The following is a 20,386-nucleotide window of genomic DNA, read 5'->3' as shown; positions in this document are numbered from 1 at the left end:
CGCAGTAGAAAAGAAATTGAACCTAAAACTCCATTAATGCCATCAGAGTGTTAATACAATTTGCATCAACGTATTTATGTGAAACTGGATTTAGCAAACTAGTTTCAATAAAAACTAAATACCGCTCGCGTTTAAACCCTGAAGATGATATGCGAATTGCAATTAGCAACATACATCCAAACATCGATGAGATAATTAGAAACTTGCAGCCACATACATCTCATTAAAGGGCAATTTACTGATTTTTGTGTTATACAAAAAGTATTTTCTTAACATTATAAATAAAATTAATATGAGTCAAATATGATGATGTTTTTATTCGATGAAACGAAAGAAATGCGCGAAATATACATCGTATTTGTGAACATTTATCTCTGGGGGTCGCCAAAAATTTTCTCTCTGCAAAAGGGGTCGCAGTCGAAAAAAGTTTGCGCACCACTGTCTTAGAGGATTGTTTGTTTCACCGTGGTGTCTTCTTGCAGGTGTTTCATGAGCAATATATGGAAAATAAAGTGATGGATTTAAGTCCCCCTAAAAAACGACAGAAGAAATCCTACATAAATAAAGCTGAGAAGGAAATAATATTGAACATTTATGAAACAGAAGTGCATTCAAAACCAGATGTTCCAATCATTGATGTGGCTGACCATGCGGCTTCTGGATCGGGATTTAGCACAGCTTCTGTTCTCAGAATTAGTAAAGAATATAAAAGGGATGACATATTACATTCACCGAAGAGGCCTAAATCTCGTAAAACTTTTTTGGATGACATTGACGATTTCGACAAAAATGCTGTAAGAAGAAAAGTTCATGATTTTTTTCCGCCGTAACGAAATTCCGACAATAAACAAAGTTCTCAAAGCTGTGAACGATGATTCTGATTTACCAAACTTTAAAAGAACGACATTTTATTCCCTGTTTAAAAAATTAGGCTTCAAACCTTAAAAACGAGGACGGAACAGCTCACTCATTGAAAACGATGAAATAATTTTGTGGAGGCGAAGATATTTAAGAACAATTAACAGAATGAGACAAGAAGGAAGAAAAATTTATTATATGGATGAGACATGTGTGATAATGTTAATTATCACAACTTCATACTCTCCTTAATTTATTTAAGTTTTTTTAAATTGCTTTACTTTTGTCCTCTTAACTCTTAATTTCTTGTTTACGAGTTCCTGCTCTTAACTTCATTAACGTTCAGTTTATAATTAAATCTGTTATCAATTTACAATGTATATGTTTGAATACTGCATATCCTTATCAATTATTAACTTTCACAGATTTTTATTATGTTTTATATTTTAATTAAGCTATATTAATTTATTTATAATTGTTTATTACTGGTTTTTTCTTTTATTCAGTCATGCACTGCCTTAAAGTATTTTCCCCAATCTTATTCTTTACCAACTGTAACTTGATACTATTTCTGCACCCTCCTTTTACTTCTCTTCTCTGCAGCTGGCACCTGTGCCTCCCTTGGTCAGTTGGGAGATAGGGTTTATGTATGTTCGCCTCTCATTTACACCCCTTTTGCAGCTGCATCCGCTGGTCAAGGCGTGTATACATAAAAATATATAAAATTTTATGTTTTAGTCCCCTTATCCTTGTGACATTTTCTTTTCCTCTCACAGTAGGTGATTTTTTAATTGCGTTCTGGTCGGAAATCGTTTCTTAACCTTTTAGCCCTTTCGACCTTTTCTTCACTTTTCACACAGGAGTGTAAAGCCACGTGTTGGTTGCACGGTCCCTTACTTGGTTCTTTTGTCCGCCAATAATTCCTTAGGGGATTGGGCGAGAAACAGCCCACTTTTTTTTTCATTGGCTTTCCTGATACTCCTTTTTTTGTTTTGACCCTCGTTGGTTATTTTACAACGAGACGGAGTTTTCTTAAGGCGATGCATGACGAAGAAAATAGGAGAATGACAATTATTTTAATGACAAGATTTTTGTTGAGTGATAAAAAAAAAAAAAATTCGAGATACCTTGCGGAAAATTTTGGTTAAGAACGCTCTGTGCTTTATGAAATGTGAAAGTTATCTGGTGAAAGTATCTACCAATGTGTCAAAACGATATAACAACAAATAAACAGATGTATATAATAGTGATCCGTGCTCTGTGTTTTTTCCCCCTTCAATACAGCAATCGCTGTGTCATCGCCATGTTGGATGAGTAGTCATTTCTATTAATAGCAAATGATATTCGAACTCCCAAGAATGTGACTACCTTAATTTTTTTTATATGCATTTCTCCTTATCATTTTGTGCATCTCCTTATCATTGTATCGTTTTCTTTTTGTTTCATCCCCTTGTTTCTAAATTTATGACTCAATGGACCTATTGGGTTATTCGGTGCTCGACAATGCTGTACCACCGCTATTCGGCCTATTTAAACGCAATGTAAGAAATAATATGCAACCGTGCTCTATTGATTTAATTATTAATTAGTTTAATTCCTCATACATTCTTGTGGGCTAACCTTGTAACATACACAACCTGTTTTTTACTTTTTTTAAGATTTCATGTGTGTAAAATTCAATTGTCTCGCTATTTTATTGAGATGCAAACATCAATCTTATAAATCATTTTAAGCTTAACTATTTTTTTTTAAATCTTAACAATTATTATTAATTTTAAATTCATAACGCCCATTAAATAAACAAATAAAATAATAACTTTAAGAGACATGGTTGAATGCTGGACATACGCAAGACAAAGTGTGGAATGATACGTCCATTATCTCGTCAAAACAGGCATTTTTATCTAGTCCGTCTACAGCAGTGTTTCCCAAACTTATGACTTTTGAGTACCCTTTCTAAATTTTTTGTAACGCTGTGCACCACTAATAAAAAAATGAATGTAATTTTTATTATAAAAAAGTTGCCCAAACGTTAAAAATCACAACTGGTTGTTGACACCACAAATTATTAACTTTATCTCTGCAAAAAATAGCCAATAGAAAAATGCGTAATCGTAAATTTTCATGGCTAGCTTTGTTTTGAAATAAAATATTTGAAATTTTCGCTTGTTGCAAGATATTTCGCATAAGAACGCGTACCCCTGGGGGTACGCTTACCACACTTTGGGAAACACTGGTCTACAGGATTAAAATCGCTTTTTGGCAAAGGTGAGAGACTTTTTATTACGCACATTGGTAGCGATGCAGGCTTTTTAAAAGAAGGACTTCTACTTTTTAAATCGAACAGAAACAAGGATTACCATAAGGATCGCTGTGATGGACAATGCACCATATCACTCTCGTAAAGAAGAAAAATTTCCTAACACATCATCGACAAAGCAAGTAATTAAAGACTGGCTAAAATCTAAAAACATTGTTAGTCATGAAGAAGGAATGCTAAAATCAGAACTACTGGATATAATGAAGGCTCATAAGCACAGATTTCACAAATTCTTGGTGGATGAACTTGCTAGACGCAATAATATAATGATTATAAGGCTGAACTATAAGGCTATCACGCTGAATTGAATCCAATTGATCTGATTTGAGCCCAAATGAAAGTCACAGTGGCCAAAGAAAACAAAACTTTCAAGTTATCGGAAGTAGAAGGATTGCGCATGAGAAGTTTAAATGAAATTGGAGTTGAAAAGTGGAAAAATTGCATTGAGCATACTCAGAAAATCGTAAAAGAGATGTGGGATTTGGACGAAGCCATCGAAAACACTGTTAATTCTCTAGTAATAAATATCAATTCCAACGACGAGGATTCTACAAGTTCTGAGAGTGAATCATGAGATAAGTTTCATTTTTAATGATATAATTATTCGTTATTATCCATGATTAATTCATCGTTTATACAGTAATTCTTAAAATTTTGTTCTTTTCTGCATAGTTTAATATAATTATTTTTGTTTTCGATGCAGTTTTTAATTATATACAGAAATTCAAATGTTACGTAAAATTAAATAATTTTGATACTTCATTCTATTTTCAAAAACCTATTGAATTCGAAGTTTCCAAACTGCTTTTTTTTATAGGTTAAGTACCCACTTAACCTATAAAAAAAAAGGGTTGCTGCACTTAACAAAAGATTTTGTGAGACATATAAAAAAGTTTAAAGTTTCCTTTAGTGTGATTATTTTCGTAATATTTTCCTTAGAAAAATAAAGATAACAGTTTAAAAATACAAATAAATGCAGTTCCTTCAAATATATTTTTAAATCAATCGGTGAAACATAAAACTATTTTAAATATTATTTAACTTACAATAAATTTTAAAAAAAATTTTAATTATGAAAATAAAAAGTTTTTTTTTTAATATATTCTTTCAATTCTATACAACTTTTACGATGGAATTATAAAAGTTATGTTTTGCATAGATATTTATGCAAAACATATTAAAACTAATTTAATTTAAACTTAAAAAATAAAAATAAAAACTACATTAAAACTATTCTCAAAGTAAAATTATGTGTTTACTGAAACAATTAGAAAGGTATTCTAATTTTGCTCTTTCTTATCTAATTTGAAGGTATGAAAAACCGAATATCGCTTTTCTATAAAAGCGAAAGCTCTGTCGATTCAAACGAAATCGCCCATTCAGCGAAGGAAATGTTGAAGAGGCAAACGTTGGCGATCAAACAGTAACCCTTATGTTTACTTCCGCTATCAGTTCTCTTTGAACAGGTGAGCCTTGAAATAACTCATATTTTATCAAGATCAAAAGTTTGAACTCGTATAAATCACACTAATAGCAAAATATTCTTTTTCTTTTCGTGTGAGCAAAATCAATGGTAAGTGCTTTTTTCTTTCTTTTTTGCATTGTTTTTTCAAGGAAGTTTGACGAATGGTAACCATTTTTTTTATTCAAAATTTCATTTCAACTCATTATCTAATATTTAAATTAGCTCAGCCGAAAATCCATAGAAAGTTTAATCTCATCAACTGATGTAGAGCGATAGTTATAAACTTTACAAGCGCTTCGTTGTTGTTGAATGTTAAAAGTGACGTAATACGATTTTCAAAATAAAATTCTTGCTTTTGAGTTTCAGGAAAATCTTAAAGCGATACTTAATTCGCCATCGCAACGAACTGTAGGGGGCGTTGTTGTATGAGACGAATACCTGCGATTTCTATATGAACAGTCATTCAGTTACTCTAGAGACGTCTTGAAAGTAGCGTGTAGCATTGCGACGTTCCTTCTTTATTGTGACTTACTAAATTTAAAAAAGAAAAATGTTTGACATTCTTTCTTATGGAAAAGAAAACAAAATGGTATTTCTTGTCTTTAGAGAAGAAACATCCAAAACACATCGGAAAAATATTTCTACAAAAATAGAAAGAAATATGTATATTTTTATAAGAGTTAAAACCTAATTCCCGAGAAATAGTTTTACTGAATTTAATGAAATAACATGAAAGGCCTATTTAAACTTCACATTCCGTAGTTTTAAGAATCATATTACTTCAAAAATTAAAATGAATAAAAAGTATACGTAAGCCTCATAATTATATAAAATTTAATTTGGTAAAAAAAGTTTTTTGACAACAATTCTTATCGAAAAATTTTAAGTTTCAATAAAAAATTCTTATTTAAAAAACTAAAATAAGGAATGCTTACGAAACAAAAAAAAAAGCAATTCTTTCTTGAAGCCATTTTTTTGTGCTACGAAAATTCGTCTTCGGGATTTGCCAAAAACAAAACAAGATGCAATTTTTTTTTCAGGAGCGAAATATTTTACCAAAAAAAAAAGAACGAAATTGTACCAATTCCCATGACATGAAACTTTATCTTGGTAAACGTACTTTTTGGAAATATTATTTCATTTGGAATCTTATTTATTAGAGTTAATAAAGCGAAGCATCAGGTGAAAGAAAATAGAGATTGTTTTGAATCTATGTTAAACTCTATATCGGCCAATTTCCCACCGAAATCAGATTGACTACTTTGATTTTAAATAAAGTGTTTCATTTTATGATCTGTCGCAAAAATTTTAGGTGTAGATTGGCGGCACTTGAAAACCGCCAAATCTGTAGTGCGGTGGCGTTAATACATAAGCACCGAATTTTTATTCCATACTTTTCAGAATCATATTACCTTAAACATTAGAATATGCAAGAAGTATACATAAACACATAATGTTATACCATTTCATTTTTCAAAAAAAGTATTTTGACACCAATTTTTATCTAAAAACCATAAACTAAAAAACGTAAAACAAAGAATTCGCTGGATAAAAAACGATTTTAAAAATTCCTCATATTAAAATTAAAAAAATCTGTCATATAACTATATACTCTTATACTATATGNGAAGAAAATAATTACTAGTTATTTCTTCTGGTAGCTTGAAATGTATAGTTCGAGTAAGTGAACTCAAAAATAAGGATTTACTAAATGAATTTTGATAAAAAACGGATTTCAAGAAGATGTCTCTATTACCGATATTTAAACTCCATTAATAATTTAAAATTTATGGTAAAACAAAAAGTGATTTCATAAGACCTTAGAGTAAACTATGAACTTTCAAATGCTGAAAGAATTTTTCCAAAATATCAAAATGCAAAAAAGTTATTAGCAAATGAAGCTCCCATAGAAAAAGCATTAGCAGCTGGCATTGAGAGGGTAGGTATTGCGTCCTCTTAAGGATATGAATGCAGCGTGTTTCGAAGAATGGTTCGAGAAAATTCTACCCTTTCTAGAGCCGAACTCTGCCGTTGTGATGGACAATGCACCATATCACTCTCGTAAAGAAGAAAAAATTCCTTACACATTCATCGCCAAAGCAAGTAATTAAAGACTGGCTAAAATCTAAAAACATTGTTAGTGAGGAACAAGGTATGCTAAAAACATAACTACTGGATATAATGAAGGCTCATAAGCACAGATTTCACAAATTCGTGGTGGATGAACTTGCTAGACGCAATAATATAATGATTTTAAGGCTTCCCCCCTATCACGCTGAATTGAATCCAATTGAGCTGATTTGAGCCCAAATGAAAGGTTTAGTGACCAAAGAAGACAAAACTTTCAAGTTATCGGAAGTAGAAGGATTGTGCATGAGAAGTTTAAATGAAATTGGAGTTGAAAAGTGGAAAAATTGCATTGAGCATACTCAGAAAATCGAAAAAGAGATGTGGGATTTGGACGAAGCCATCGAAAACACTGTTAATTCTCAAGTCATAAATAAATATTCCAACGACGAGGATTCTACAAGTTCTGAGAGTGAATCCTGAGATATGTTTAATTTTTAATGATATAATTATTCGTTATTATCCATGATTAATTCATCGTTAATACAGTAATTCTTAAAATTCTGTTCTTTTCTGCGTAGTTTAATATAATTATTTTTGTTTTCGGTACAGTTGTTAATTAATTACAGAAATTCAAATGTTACGTAAAATTAAATAATTTTGATACTTCATTCTATTTTCAAAAACCTATAGAATTCAAGGTTTACAAACTGCTTTTTTTATAGGTTAAGTAGGTATATTTTTCTTAACAAAAGATTTTGTGAGATATATAAAAAAGTTCCAAGTTTCTTTTAGTGTAATTATTTTCGTAATACTTCCATTAGAAAAATAAGGATAACAGTTTAAAAATACAAATAAATGCAGTTCCTTCAAATATATTTTTAAATCAATCGGTGAAACATAAAACTATTTTAAATATTTAACTTATAAAAAATTTTAAAAAAATTTTAATTATGAAAATAAAAAGTATTTTTTTAATATATTTTTTCTATTCTATACGACTTTTACGATGGAATTATAAAAGTTATGCTTTTCATAGATATTTATGTAAAGTATATTAAAATTAATTTAATTTAAACTTTAAAAAAAAACTACATCAAAACTATTCTCAAAGTAAAATTATGTGTTTACTGAAACAATTAGAAACGTATTTTAATTTTGCACTTTCTTATCCAATTTGAAGGTATGAAAAACCGAATATCGCTTTTCTATAAAAGCGAAAGCTCTGTCGATTCAAACGAAATCGCCCATTCAGCGAAGAAACCGTTGAAGAGGCAAACGTTGGCGATCAAACAGCAACCCTTATGTTTACTTCCGTTATCAGTTCTCTTTAAACAGGTGAGCCTTGAAATAACTCTTATTTTATCAAGATCAAAAGTTTGTACTCGTTTAAATCACACTAATATTCTTTTATTCAAAATATTATTTTTCATTTCGTGTGAGCAAAATCAATGGTAAGTGTTTTTTCCTTTCTTTTTTGCACTGTTTTTTCAAGGAAGTTTGACGAATGGAATGACCATTTTTTTTAATTCAAGATTTCATTTCAAATCATTATCTAATATTTAAATTAGCTCAGCCGAAAATCCATAGAAAGTTTAATCTTATCAACTGATGTAAAGGGATAGTTATAAACTTTACAAGCACTTAGTTGTTGTTGAATGTTAAAAGTGACGTAATACGATTTTCAAAATAAAATTCTTGCTTTTGAGTTTCAGGAAAATCTTAAAGTGATACTTCATTCGCTATCGCAATGAACTGTAGGGGGCGTTGTTGTATGAGACGAATACCTGCGATTTCTATATGAACAGTCATTCAGTTACGCTGGAGACTTCATTAATGTAGCGTGTAGCATTGTAACGTTCCTTCTTTATTGTGGCTTATTAAATTTAAAAAAGAGAAGTTTTTGATATTTTTTCTTATGGAAAAGAAAACAAAATAATATTTCTTGTTTTTAGATAAGGAACATCTAAAACACATCGGAAAAATATCTCTACATAAATAAAAATAAATATGTATATTCTTATAAGAGTTAAAATCTAATTCCCGAGAAGTAGTTTTACTGAATTTAATAAAATAACATGAAAGGCTTTTTTAAAATTTACATTCCATAGTTTTAAGAATCATATTACTTCAAAAATTAAAATGAACAAAAAGTATACATAAGCCTCATAATTTTATAAAATTTAATTTGGTAAAAAAAGTTTTTTGACAACAATTCTTATCGAAAAATTTTAAGTTTCAATAAAAAAATCATTATTTAAAAAACGTAAAGTAAAGAAGGTTACCAAACAGAAAGAAAAAAAAACAATTCTTTTTTGAAGCCATTTTTTTGTGCTACGAAAATTCGTCTTTGGGATATGCCAAAAACAAAACAAGATGCAATTTTATTTTTTCNAAAAAAAAAAAAAAAAAAAAAAAAAAAAAAAAAAAAAAAAAAAACAGACAAAGAACGAAAATGTACCAATTCCTATGACATGAAACTTTATCATGGTAAACGTACTTTTTGGAAATGTTATTTCATTTGAAATCTTATTTATTAGAGTTAATAAAGCGAAGCATCAGGTGAAGGAAAATAGAGATTGTTTTGAATCTATGTTAAACTCTATATCGGCCCCTTTCCCACCGAAATCAGATTGACTACTTTGATTTTAAATTAAGTGTTTCATTTTATGATTTGTCGCAAAAATTTTAGGTGTAGATTGGCGGCATTCAAAAACCGCCAAATCTGTAGCTGTGGTGGCCTTAATACATAAGTACCGAATTTTTATTCCATACTTTTCAGAATCATATTACCTTAAACATTAGAACATGCAGGAAGTATACATAAACACATAATGTTATGCCATTTAATTTTTCAAAAAAAGTATTTTGACAACAATTTTTATTTAAAAACCATAAACTAAAAAACGTAAAACAAAGAATTCGCAGGATAAAAAACGATTTTAAAAATTCCTCATATTAAAATTAAAAAAACTGTCATATAGTTTCTTTTTTTTATTCTTATAGTTCTTAATCAGACGTAAAAAACCATTCTGTAGAGAACTATCATCAAATAAATAAAAAAAAAATTTACAAGCAAATTTTTTATTATGAAAATCATAGCACTTACCTGATTTATAAATCCGGAGAATTCCAATATGATATGTTCTTTGTTTGAAAACTTTTTTCTCAAATAATATATACATAGTTTATCCCTTCATTACTTTTAGATAACATACCACACAGCAAAATATTATAATTATAAGATCTCGATATGAATTTTAATATGTAACTTAAAAACAGAATAGCTGAATTCTAGTTGAAGTTATTCTTTCATAAATAAAAAATACTTACCAAGAAAACGATAAAAATTTATTAATAATCATCACAAATCGCACTATTTCAAGTAATTTGGATGATTTTCTATTGTTGTTTTCAGAATTATATAGATACAGAAGTATACACTATTCTATAACGAAGAAGAATATTCTATAACTCTTACAGTTCTGAATTCACATTTATTGATTGGAATGAAGAAAGCAATGTTGACTTCACTTTGATTTGTAAAGGATTGAAGTCATAAAAAATGTCTTTTAACGTAATATACACATCTGTAATAGTATGCGAGTCCGAAATCGGAAGTTAACAGTTGCAAGTTTGTTGATAATAGAAATTAAAAATTATTGAGGAATTTTTCTTCAAATGTTTGGCGTGTTCTGTTCCTGAAAGATTTGCCAATATTCTGGAGAGTTTTTTCTTGGCCTTTTCCTTAGGGAAATTTTGCTTCTTATTTGCTGCTGAAAAATGGCGTCTGATTCTGCCAATGATTTTGATAGAACTAAATGAAAAGTTAATAAATTAATGCTTGATATTTTCAGGCTCCCGTTAAAGGGCATACTCGAGCGTTTCGATCGCGAATTGAAAAGTATAAACATTTAAAGCTCGTTGCAATATTTATTTATTAAAGTAAATATTTATTTGTTTTATTTCAGTTCTTGTACAATCAGTTGATTATTGTATGGTATTTGCTTCCAGGAACTAAGGGTATTAACTAGTTACATGACATATATTGCAACTCTTAACGTTACAGTACTTATACTTTCATACTTGGGAGTTTAATTTTTTTTACATATTCGTTAATTACTAGATGAATTTCAGTAGAACAATATTAGCGAAATTATTTGGACATTGTATTCTAGTTTTAGTGGGCTTGATTCTTGTATTTACTAATCGTCAATGTTAAACGCTTGTTTTTTTAATGTTTATATTATTTCCTTCTCATTTATTTCGTATTTACTTGTATTCTTTTTATTACCAATCCATAATTCTGTTTCACTATTGTATTATTAAAATATAAAAATTAATTCTAGCATTAGAATTAATATAAATGTTACTTATATTTAAATTGGTTTCGGCTTAAAATAATTTTTTATTGCAGAGAGTATGTGAGTGATCAGAAACAAACTAGTCTAAAGATTGCTTAAGTGCCGAATTTTCGTTTTTGTAAAAATTAGGCCAATAGTCCGAATTTCTAACCATACCTGTCCGCGATAAAGCACTGAAATATTTTACTGGCATTTTGAATAAATCGAGTTGAGAAACACTGATATAGAAGGCGGATGACTCACATAATTTCTCCAAATAAATGCTCAATAGGATGATACAGAGGGTCAATGCAACAGAGTGGACACTCTAATGTTCCTGAAACAATTCTTTACAATGCTAGGAATATGGTAAGTCACATTATTTGTGTAAACTATCCCTACCCTTTGAATTAAATCCTCATTTTTAAATTATGTACTTGGTCAATAACATATAAAATATTCTCAGTAGAAAACGAATCATGGGTTAGAGTCCCTTTGCCGTCAGGCTAACTGTGGGAGGTTTTTCTTTCCATGTGACGCAAATGCGTGTTAGTTCCATTCAAAAGTCCTCCACGAATGCAAATTTCTCCCAATACTTGAACCAAGATTTCTGGATTGTCTTCTAAATTGGGTTCAAGACTACGGAGTTGAACATTACTAGTAGTAAGCCTAAAAAGTAGGGTCGGCTGCTCAACGGTGGTTATAAAACAAAATAACAATGTGTAATAATGGTTTCTTATTCAGACTACTACACACGCGAAGTTTTATAACTAAACACTATTGCTCTGATGACAATACATAAAGCTAATATTAAATAAGGAAAAAAATTATTGGTAATTTTCATACACCTTTTTAAATGCATTTGAAAATATATGCTTTTTTATTTTCAGAAAAGGCGACATAAAGATGAAATTAATAGGCTTCGAAAGCTACATGAGCTGGATAGTAACCATTGGAAGTTGCATCATCAACTGCACATCTCAAACTCCACACAGGATAGCTGGATTGATGTATGTGTCGATTGTTGAGTACTACGAAACTGACAGAGAAACAGCTTCACTTCCAATTCTGATTTTTATCATTGTAAGATGTCTCGGAGGTACGTATAAATTAGTAAAATGAAATTTCAATGAAAGTTAAAATGTAAAATTAAAGCCTACGTGGAGGTTGATTACGAGACAAACAGAGAAACAACCTGAATTCCAATTTAGATTTTAGTCATCGTAAGATTTCTTGAAAATATAAATTAGAAGTAATGCTCTAAAAATGTAAAATTGACGCATGAATTGAATTTATGAGGTAAACTCCGAGACAAATAAAAAAACAGGTTCCATATCAATATTGACTTTAGTCATTGTAAGATATCTTGAAGGGAAGAATAAATTAATTGTAATGCTTTTACAATGAAAGTTGAAAATTTAAAATTGAAGCATATTTGGCTTTATGAGATTGATTATGAGACAGGCAGAAAAACAGCTTCAATTACAGTTTCGACTTAAATCATTGTAGGACGTCTTGGAGATACGTTTAAATAAGTAATAGTCTTTCAGTTAAAGTTGAAAATGTAAAACTGAAATAGATGTGAATTTATGAGATTTTTATACGTTGTGCATCTAATTTTTTTCCCCACAATATAACTTTGATCATGTTAAAACTGTGCATGCGTGTGATTTTAGTTTTAAAAATGTTCCTTTTTTTCACTAAAGCTACACTAATAGTCTGTTAGCAACGGTCTTGAATCATCCGTAGTGATGTTGATGATCCAAAGATATTACTGGAGTGCATGCACAACATAAGTTTTAGGGAAGATGCAAAATGTCTGATTTAAGATTTAGAGCATTTCTTAATCTTCTCCCTCGACAAAGCTAGTTAACCATTTATCAATAGTAACTACAATCTGAGGTTAAAATTCACATCCTACTTTTAAAATACATTTAACTTTAAAATGTACCTACGTGATACTGACTTTAAAGAAAAATACTGAGCACAGGTAAAAAAAAATTGCATTGTATAAAAGTATGTATTTGAACAACTCAAGCTAAAATAATACACATCAAAGAGTAAGTTTTTGCGTTTGTTAAGCATAGTTTTAAATAATCTCCTACCCAATCAACAATACGTAGCGGCTAATTGTAAAAAGAACACTTCATTTCATTAATTCATTCCTCCAACCAGTACAATCTTCAAGTATAAAATACAATTTCGCTTAAGTTTGTGTAGATCCACGTTACGTGGATAGAAAAACCATGAAACCGTGATTCCATTAGCTAGATAGCAAACCCACGAATCGCATTCATTGCATTTCAATCAATCGCATTCATTCAATCGCATTTCATTGGAGATATTCTGAGTCTGTGCTGCAGACTGAGAAGCGAACAATGTGTGAATCAACCAGTCATCACCAGGAATAAAATTAAAGCCACGTTTTTGGAAAATGGGCGCTCTACCCTCTCAACCATCCAAGCCTAATACTATTCATGACGGAATTTTTAAACTCTCATAAAATTGAAGCTTATTGCCCATTGAGCAAGCCGCAGTTATTTAGAATACAATCTTCGGCAACTTAGAACACTATTATTGGCAGCATATAATCAATTAACGACATTTATATAAAATCAGAATTGTGGTAAACATTAAAATGAGTTTTGAAAACATAAAAATTGAAACCACATATTCCCAAGTCACAGATAACTCTGAGAGTGCTCATGGTGACTGTTTTTATTCGTAACAGCATCAGCAATGATGAATGGCAAAAAGTCAAGAAGTAATTAAGACCGACTCTGATTACTTTCCCTATCTTCTACTTTCATGCTATTATTTTTTTAAGAAAACAAATGATTTATTTAGATTTTGCTAATTGTTTTAGTTTTAATTTAATAATTAATAATAACATCATTAATAACAACAACAAAAAAAAGATTAAGTTAAAAAATACTCTGAAAACTAATATTTTTTATAAATATTTAAATTCCATATTTTTTGACTGTTGAATGAATACATTTTTTTCATAACCTGAAAAAATATTAAAAAGAACATATTATGTTCTTCTTAATGCTAAATAATCGAAGTAGCTCTGTTACTAAATCTATAATAACTATGTTACTTCCGTCGAATCCGAATCTGTCTGTAAAAAGAATGTTTATGCAGGGAAAGTATGATTTTTGTGTCTGATTTCATAACTTAAAATATAGTCTGATATAATTAATTAGTATACTTCTGGTCACGCCCTCGAACACTTAAGATTAAGTTGTAAATATTTGACCATTAGATCAAACGTTATTCAAGATGCTCCATTTTTTTTATTTTGAGCACTGCAGATTATTCGCTTTGTTTAATTAGCATATTTTTAGTATGTATTACTCTCATTATTAGTGAACAAATTATTTTGGATTGAACTCTTATTTTCAACTTTATTTTGATTGAGAGTAAAAAGGAAGATTTTGTTTAAATTGATTGTTTAATTATAAAACTGTTATCGTATTTATTTAAAGGACCTTTTTGTGGAGTTTTGGGAGAAAAATTCAGTCCTGAGAACATAACATTATATGGGACAATCATTGCTGCTATTGGATTTGGAGCATGTTTCTTTGCACACAATATTGTCACTTTGTCCATATATTTAGGATTAATATTTGGTGAGAAATATTTATTTTTTCTGGAAGTAAATTGTGTTGACTTTTTTTTAAATTTTATAATATATGCGAAACTTATGAATAGTATAAGACTGAGAATATTTTTGGAATAAACGCTAAAAAGTTTTGAAACAGAATTTTTTTTATATATCTCTAATGCAGATTAGCAGACAACTGTAGGCAGAAAAACAAACCAAAAAATTAGAATGAGAAGCAGAGACAACAGTAACTAAACTGAAACCACAGTAAGTCTATAAATCGTTCATCTTGTGTCGGGATCTCCAGTATTTCTCCCACAAGTGTAAGGCAATAGCTCAATCGGTTCGTGTCCATTTCTTCACGAATGCTGCACAGTTGGCAGAGAGGACTTGAAAGGGTTTTCTAAATGCTTGGAGAGGCAATCGTGGGTAGTAGCGAGGAGAAAAGTAGGAACTGATTAGGCAATGGAATATTTGTGGTTTCCTCTATCCATTTCTTGTCTTTATTTGCCACCCTTATATTACAACAAAAATTCTCTCGAATATATTTTTTTAATAGCCGCTTCACGGTATGAAAAGGAATTTGTCTTTTTGCTATTTGAGAAATTGTGGTTGCCATCTTTGCTAGGAAATCAGCTGTTTCATTTCCCTGGAGTTCACAGTGCGCTGGCACCCACTGAAATGCAACTTCTTTATGGTTTTCAATTATATCAAGGCTAAACAAATATTTAAAATACGAGTTGACATCGGAGTCTCAGATGAAGCAATAGTCAGGAGGGCATAATAGTATGACGGACCTTGAGAATTTTTTAATTGACATTGTAGCTATGCCAAGGCGATTTGAATTGCAGAGATCTCCGTATCATAAGCTGTTTTATATCTTCCTACAGGAGTTTAAAATAAGAATAGCCTACAGGAGAACCCAGAGTCAGTATTAATACTGTCAGACACCATGGAGCCACCTGTAAACACGTGCGTGCAGCCATTCATTATCTGGGTACAGCTCATGGATAGTCTCTAAAACTGTAGCTTTTAGTATTAAGTTATTAATTTCTTTCTTAGGAACCTCATTTGACAGGTTTGTTCTAACCACGTACTTTTTTCCTTCACTCGGACATTGTGACTTGATGAGATTATCCTTTTTCCAGTTCAATCCTATTTGTTCTTTTGTTTCGATAACTCTCAGAAGGAAACCATTTTAGATTTTAAGATTCCAAGTAGATGATAGCAAAGAATTATTCCAAAAGGGAAGGCAATCTAGTCGTCTTGCAAACTTTTCCCATAAAATTAGTGCCCTCTCTTCTATAACTGATTTAATGTTAAAATCTTGGGTGATTATCAAAAGCGCATCAATCGGGATTGTTTTAACTTCTTCCGTAATAAGCCGAAGGTCTTTGTTTTGAAATCTTCTTAGAGAATCAATATCCTTTTTACTTGGTGACACCAGATGTTCGGAACAGTAAGTGAGTAGTGGCAAAATGTAGGAATTAAAAGTCAAGTCCAGGGTTGTACTACAGCATCCCCACTTAGAGCCATCAATTCTTTTCATTAAAGTAAGCCTCTTAGATTCCAATATGTCTCCAACGTGTTCTTTCCACGTCAGTCAAAAATAACACCCATATAAGAGAAGTAGTTGGTCTGAAGAACAGAGAAGTTTTGGTGAAGTTAGTTCAGCTTGATCGGTTGATGCGTGAGGTTTGATATACAGTTTTCGCTAAATTTATTTCCATATCATTGACATGACACCAATCACTTAATTTAATTAGAGCCTGATTAAAAGTAGTTATAGATAGTAGTTTAGCTTGTTTCTTAGGATTTTCAGTTCAGACAACCAAATTGTCTGTATAAAGTAAAGATTTGACAGTACTAATATTCAGCAACTCAGCAATAAGATTGTTTATATATATTGCATGTGAAAAAGTAAATACTTAGTTTCGGCTCCCTGAGGTAGTCCAGTTTTAAGGTTATTAAGATGTGAGAAGCTGTTCTTGAAGTATACTCTACATATACGCTGACCAAGAAAACTTCTGTACCATTGAAACTTATTCGATTGGATACCAATATTATACTTTTTCAACAAAAGACTTTCCCTGAAAATTATGTCATATTCAGATTTTAGATCTACGAAAGCAGCTGAGAGTGTGTGTTATTGTCCAAAGCAACCCTTTACCATCTTGCTGAGAGGAGCAACATGTTGGTTGGTTGATCTAAACTGCCTAAAGCCTGCTTGTCAGCACTCATTTGAGAATCGTTGATTCTTCTCTTTGCCAAGAAGTCTGCTCTTTTATTTCCCTGACGAACATATTGTGATATTACCCAATGGATGGCAATTTCTTTTTCGTTTAGAGTAAAGATGCTTTGTAACTGGCAACATTTGAAAACAGTAACAGATTCAGATGAAGAAATATCTTCAAGGGGCGCTTTAGAGTTATATCATGTTTCTATTATTATTATTATTATTAGCATTATTTATTTTTAAATTTTATTTAATGATTTTAGCAGTTACTCAAAGTACCACTATATAGAGTAGGGGTTCTCAAACATAGGGCTTTCAATTCAATCTAATTAAACAACATAGAAGGCATCCTGTTCTCATTATCTTATTTCATTTTTTCAAAGTGCCTTAAATTCCTTTGAAAACATTTTTACGACAATAAAAAACGAGTTTTGATCTTTTTTTTTTTAAACGTCAATGTTTTTTTTTATTTATTTCCAATAGCAAGGCAATACAAGGAAATAATTAAAACAACAAATTCAGAGTATAACAGTTGGCATAAAATAAATTGACCGAAGTCATTGCCATCATTAAAAGTTCAGTCATCATTAAAGGTTCTCTTGCTCGCCAATACAGTGCCGTCTCAGAGTCGCCATGGAGTGATGAGCAACAGTGGAGATGGTCTCTATTCATAGGCTCTGCCAAATTACATCGGCAGTTTAGATGGTGAAAAATCCCAATGCGATGAAGATTATTCCAAAGCGTCAAAGATATTTGAACGTCAATGTTGAGTAAGAATAAATTTCATTTAAGAAGTATCAAGAAACCAATACAAATTTTTTTAATCAAAATTTTTGCTACTAATTTACTTTAGAATGTAATACCTTATGTGTTTTGATAAATATTTTTGTTATAACTTTTTTAGTTATTAAAATTAAGTTCCTTTCTAAAATATTTAATTGAAATACAGATATGCTTATTATTATAATTACATAATTTGTATTTCGTTACAGGTATAGGTATGACAGGAAGTAATACATTTCTTCCAACCATAGTAAAGAAATATTTCAACAAAAATATTAACTCAGCAAATGGAATTTCTCAAGCTGGATCGTGTTTGGGAGCAATTCTTGTTCCACCCCTTGCTGTATTCCTTCTGGAAAAATATGGTTTACCTGGAACGTTTTTAATTGTATCAGCACTTATGCTTCATGCGGTGCCAATCAGCATGCTCATCCAAAAAGCAGGTTTAGTACAAGATAAAATCATTGAAACCATGAAGAGGAATAACGAGCTTGTCCATCAAGAGAAGTTACGTGAAAAAAATCAAAAATCTCCCCTTGACTCGAATAATAGTACTTCGGAGAAAATATCTATAAACAATCAAACATCTCTTTCTGACTCAGCTAACAAAATAACAGAGATGAGAGTAAACAATCAGAAATCTCTTCCTGATTCAGCAGAGGATATTAATACATTAGAGCAGATTCCTATAAACAATTATAAACTTCTCCCTGATTCAGAAGATAATAATGTATCAGAGCAGCTTTCTATAAACAATCAGACACTTCTTCCACATTTTGTTACTAAGATATCAGAGCCGTCTAGATTAGAACTTGAAAAGGGAAAGTTAGACGATACCATTACAGTTTTTAAAGGTACCAAAGCTGATAATAAAACTAATGATTGTGATCTAAGTAAAGAACAACCCGATGGTATTAAAGATAATGATAGTTTGGATACTTCTAAACTCTCTCTACAGTCTCACGTGTACAATCAATCAGCTTCTGAAAAAAGTTGCTCAAGTATCAGCAATGTAGGCAATGAGAATCGTGAGACTAATACATTAAATCATGGCGCTGAAATCTCAGATATATTGGAAATAAATGAAGCTATTCTACAGCCTCAAGATTGCAGTGATGATTCTGATAGCGACGATGCTGTCAAAACAAGCCTCCTTCCAGAAATGAAGACGGTTTCGTACATACATTCCGATTTAGAAAATGATCCAAAACTACCTGATATGACACAATATAAACAAATGATTACAACTTGCGTGGTTGCACCGATAGAGAATAATCCAGAAGTGTCAGCGATTTCAAACAGGTCACACAATCCAAAACCACACAAAAAAAGTAAATTTGCATTTCTTAAAGTGTTTCTGAACCTCCCCTTTTTAATTATAATGTTTTGCACTGGTATACATAATTATGTGACAGTTCTAGTGACGACGACAATGATTGATTACTCACGAGACAAAGGAATACCAAGATATAATGAAGTCTATTTTTTAATGATGCATCCATTTGTTGAAATCATTGGCCGTGTCAGCTTCGGTTGGGTGACAGACTTAGGGTATTTAACATTATCTAATTACTCAGTGATATGTTTTAGTCTTATGGGTCTTACATGTAGTTGTATTTTGTGGTCTGCAGACTTTTGGGTGATGATGTTGGGAGCATTGACTTTTGCTATATCGTGTGGTGCCTTGACTGCTATATTTCCAGGCATGGTATTTAGTTGTGTTCCCGAGGAGATGCAGTCGATGGCTATAGCTTCAAGATATGTATTAAGTGGACCTCTAATCTTCACAGCTTCACCATTAATAGGTAAAATCATTCCATATAACAATAATGAAATTTTAAGATTTAATTTTTTTTAATACTTTTATTTAGTATATATGTTACGGTGAATGACCGAAGTAGGTGGTTGTTGACTTTCACCGGTGAATTTGGAGAAACACCAGAAACGTAGGTGAAAGATCGAATATTTCATTACATTTTTGTACATTCGGACCCACACCGGTGTATGTTAAAAATCACATAGTCGCTTTGGTGAATCGGACATTCACCAAATATTTGTTATATCTAATTTTATAATAATTTTTTTGATATATTTATATTTATTGTATTTTTTAATACTTAATGACGATAGATTAGACATCAGTGAAGGGTATACCGAGCCAGTTAAGGTTAAGTGCCAGTGCCCGCTATACCCTACACTGATATTTTTTTAAGGTTAAGTGCCACTGCCCGGTATACATGTGCCCGGTATACCCTACACTGATGTTTTTTTAAGGATAAGTGCCACTGCCCGGTATACCCTACACTGATGTTTTCTTAAGGTCAAGTGCCATTGTCCGGTATATATTTGCCCGATACTTGGTGTATACCGGGCAGTGGTACTTATCCTTAAAAAAACATCAGTCTAGGGTATACCGAGCAAATGTATACCGGACAAATGTAAATGTATGGCCCGATACTCCAAACACTGATGTTTGTTCTAATCTATCGTCAGTAAGTATTAAAATATCGAATAAATGTAATTATATCCACGAATAAATTAATATCAAATCGAATGTAACAAATATTTCGGACATTCACTAAAGCGACTATGTGATTGTTGACATTCACCGGTGAAAGTCAGAAGTAAGGGTTTTTAGCAAATATTTCGGACATACACCAAACGACTAGGTGATTGTTGACATTCACCGGTGAGTGTCGGACAT

General features: G+C 31.0%; 1 protein-coding gene across 11 annotated transcripts in view; it reads left to right on the top strand.

Moving 5' to 3' along the window:
- The window catches only part of LOC107448774 (uncharacterized), a 98,852-nt gene that overhangs the window by 16,185 nt on the left and 62,281 nt on the right, over positions 1-20,386 (top strand). For 2 of the 11 annotated variants that reach the window (XM_071186418.1, XM_043050328.2), the window contains exons 2-5: positions 4,490-4,751; positions 11,944-12,152; positions 14,545-14,688; positions 17,892-19,487. In XM_071186418.1, coding sequence (XP_071042519.1) covers positions 11,960-12,152; positions 14,545-14,688; positions 17,892-19,487 — 1,933 coding nt within the window. In that variant the 5' untranslated portion in view covers positions 4,490-4,751; positions 11,944-11,959. The other 9 variants (XM_071186422.1, XM_071186423.1, XM_071186419.1 and 6 more) reach the window with 8 other exon arrangements.

This window comes from Parasteatoda tepidariorum, chromosome 10 (genome assembly GCF_043381705.1).
Source record: "Parasteatoda tepidariorum isolate YZ-2023 chromosome 10, CAS_Ptep_4.0, whole genome shotgun sequence".
Classification (NCBI taxonomy): domain Eukaryota; kingdom Metazoa; phylum Arthropoda; class Arachnida; order Araneae; family Theridiidae; genus Parasteatoda; species Parasteatoda tepidariorum.
The sequence above is the reverse complement of the archived record's forward strand: the minus strand, read 5'-3'. Positions and strand labels throughout refer to the sequence as shown.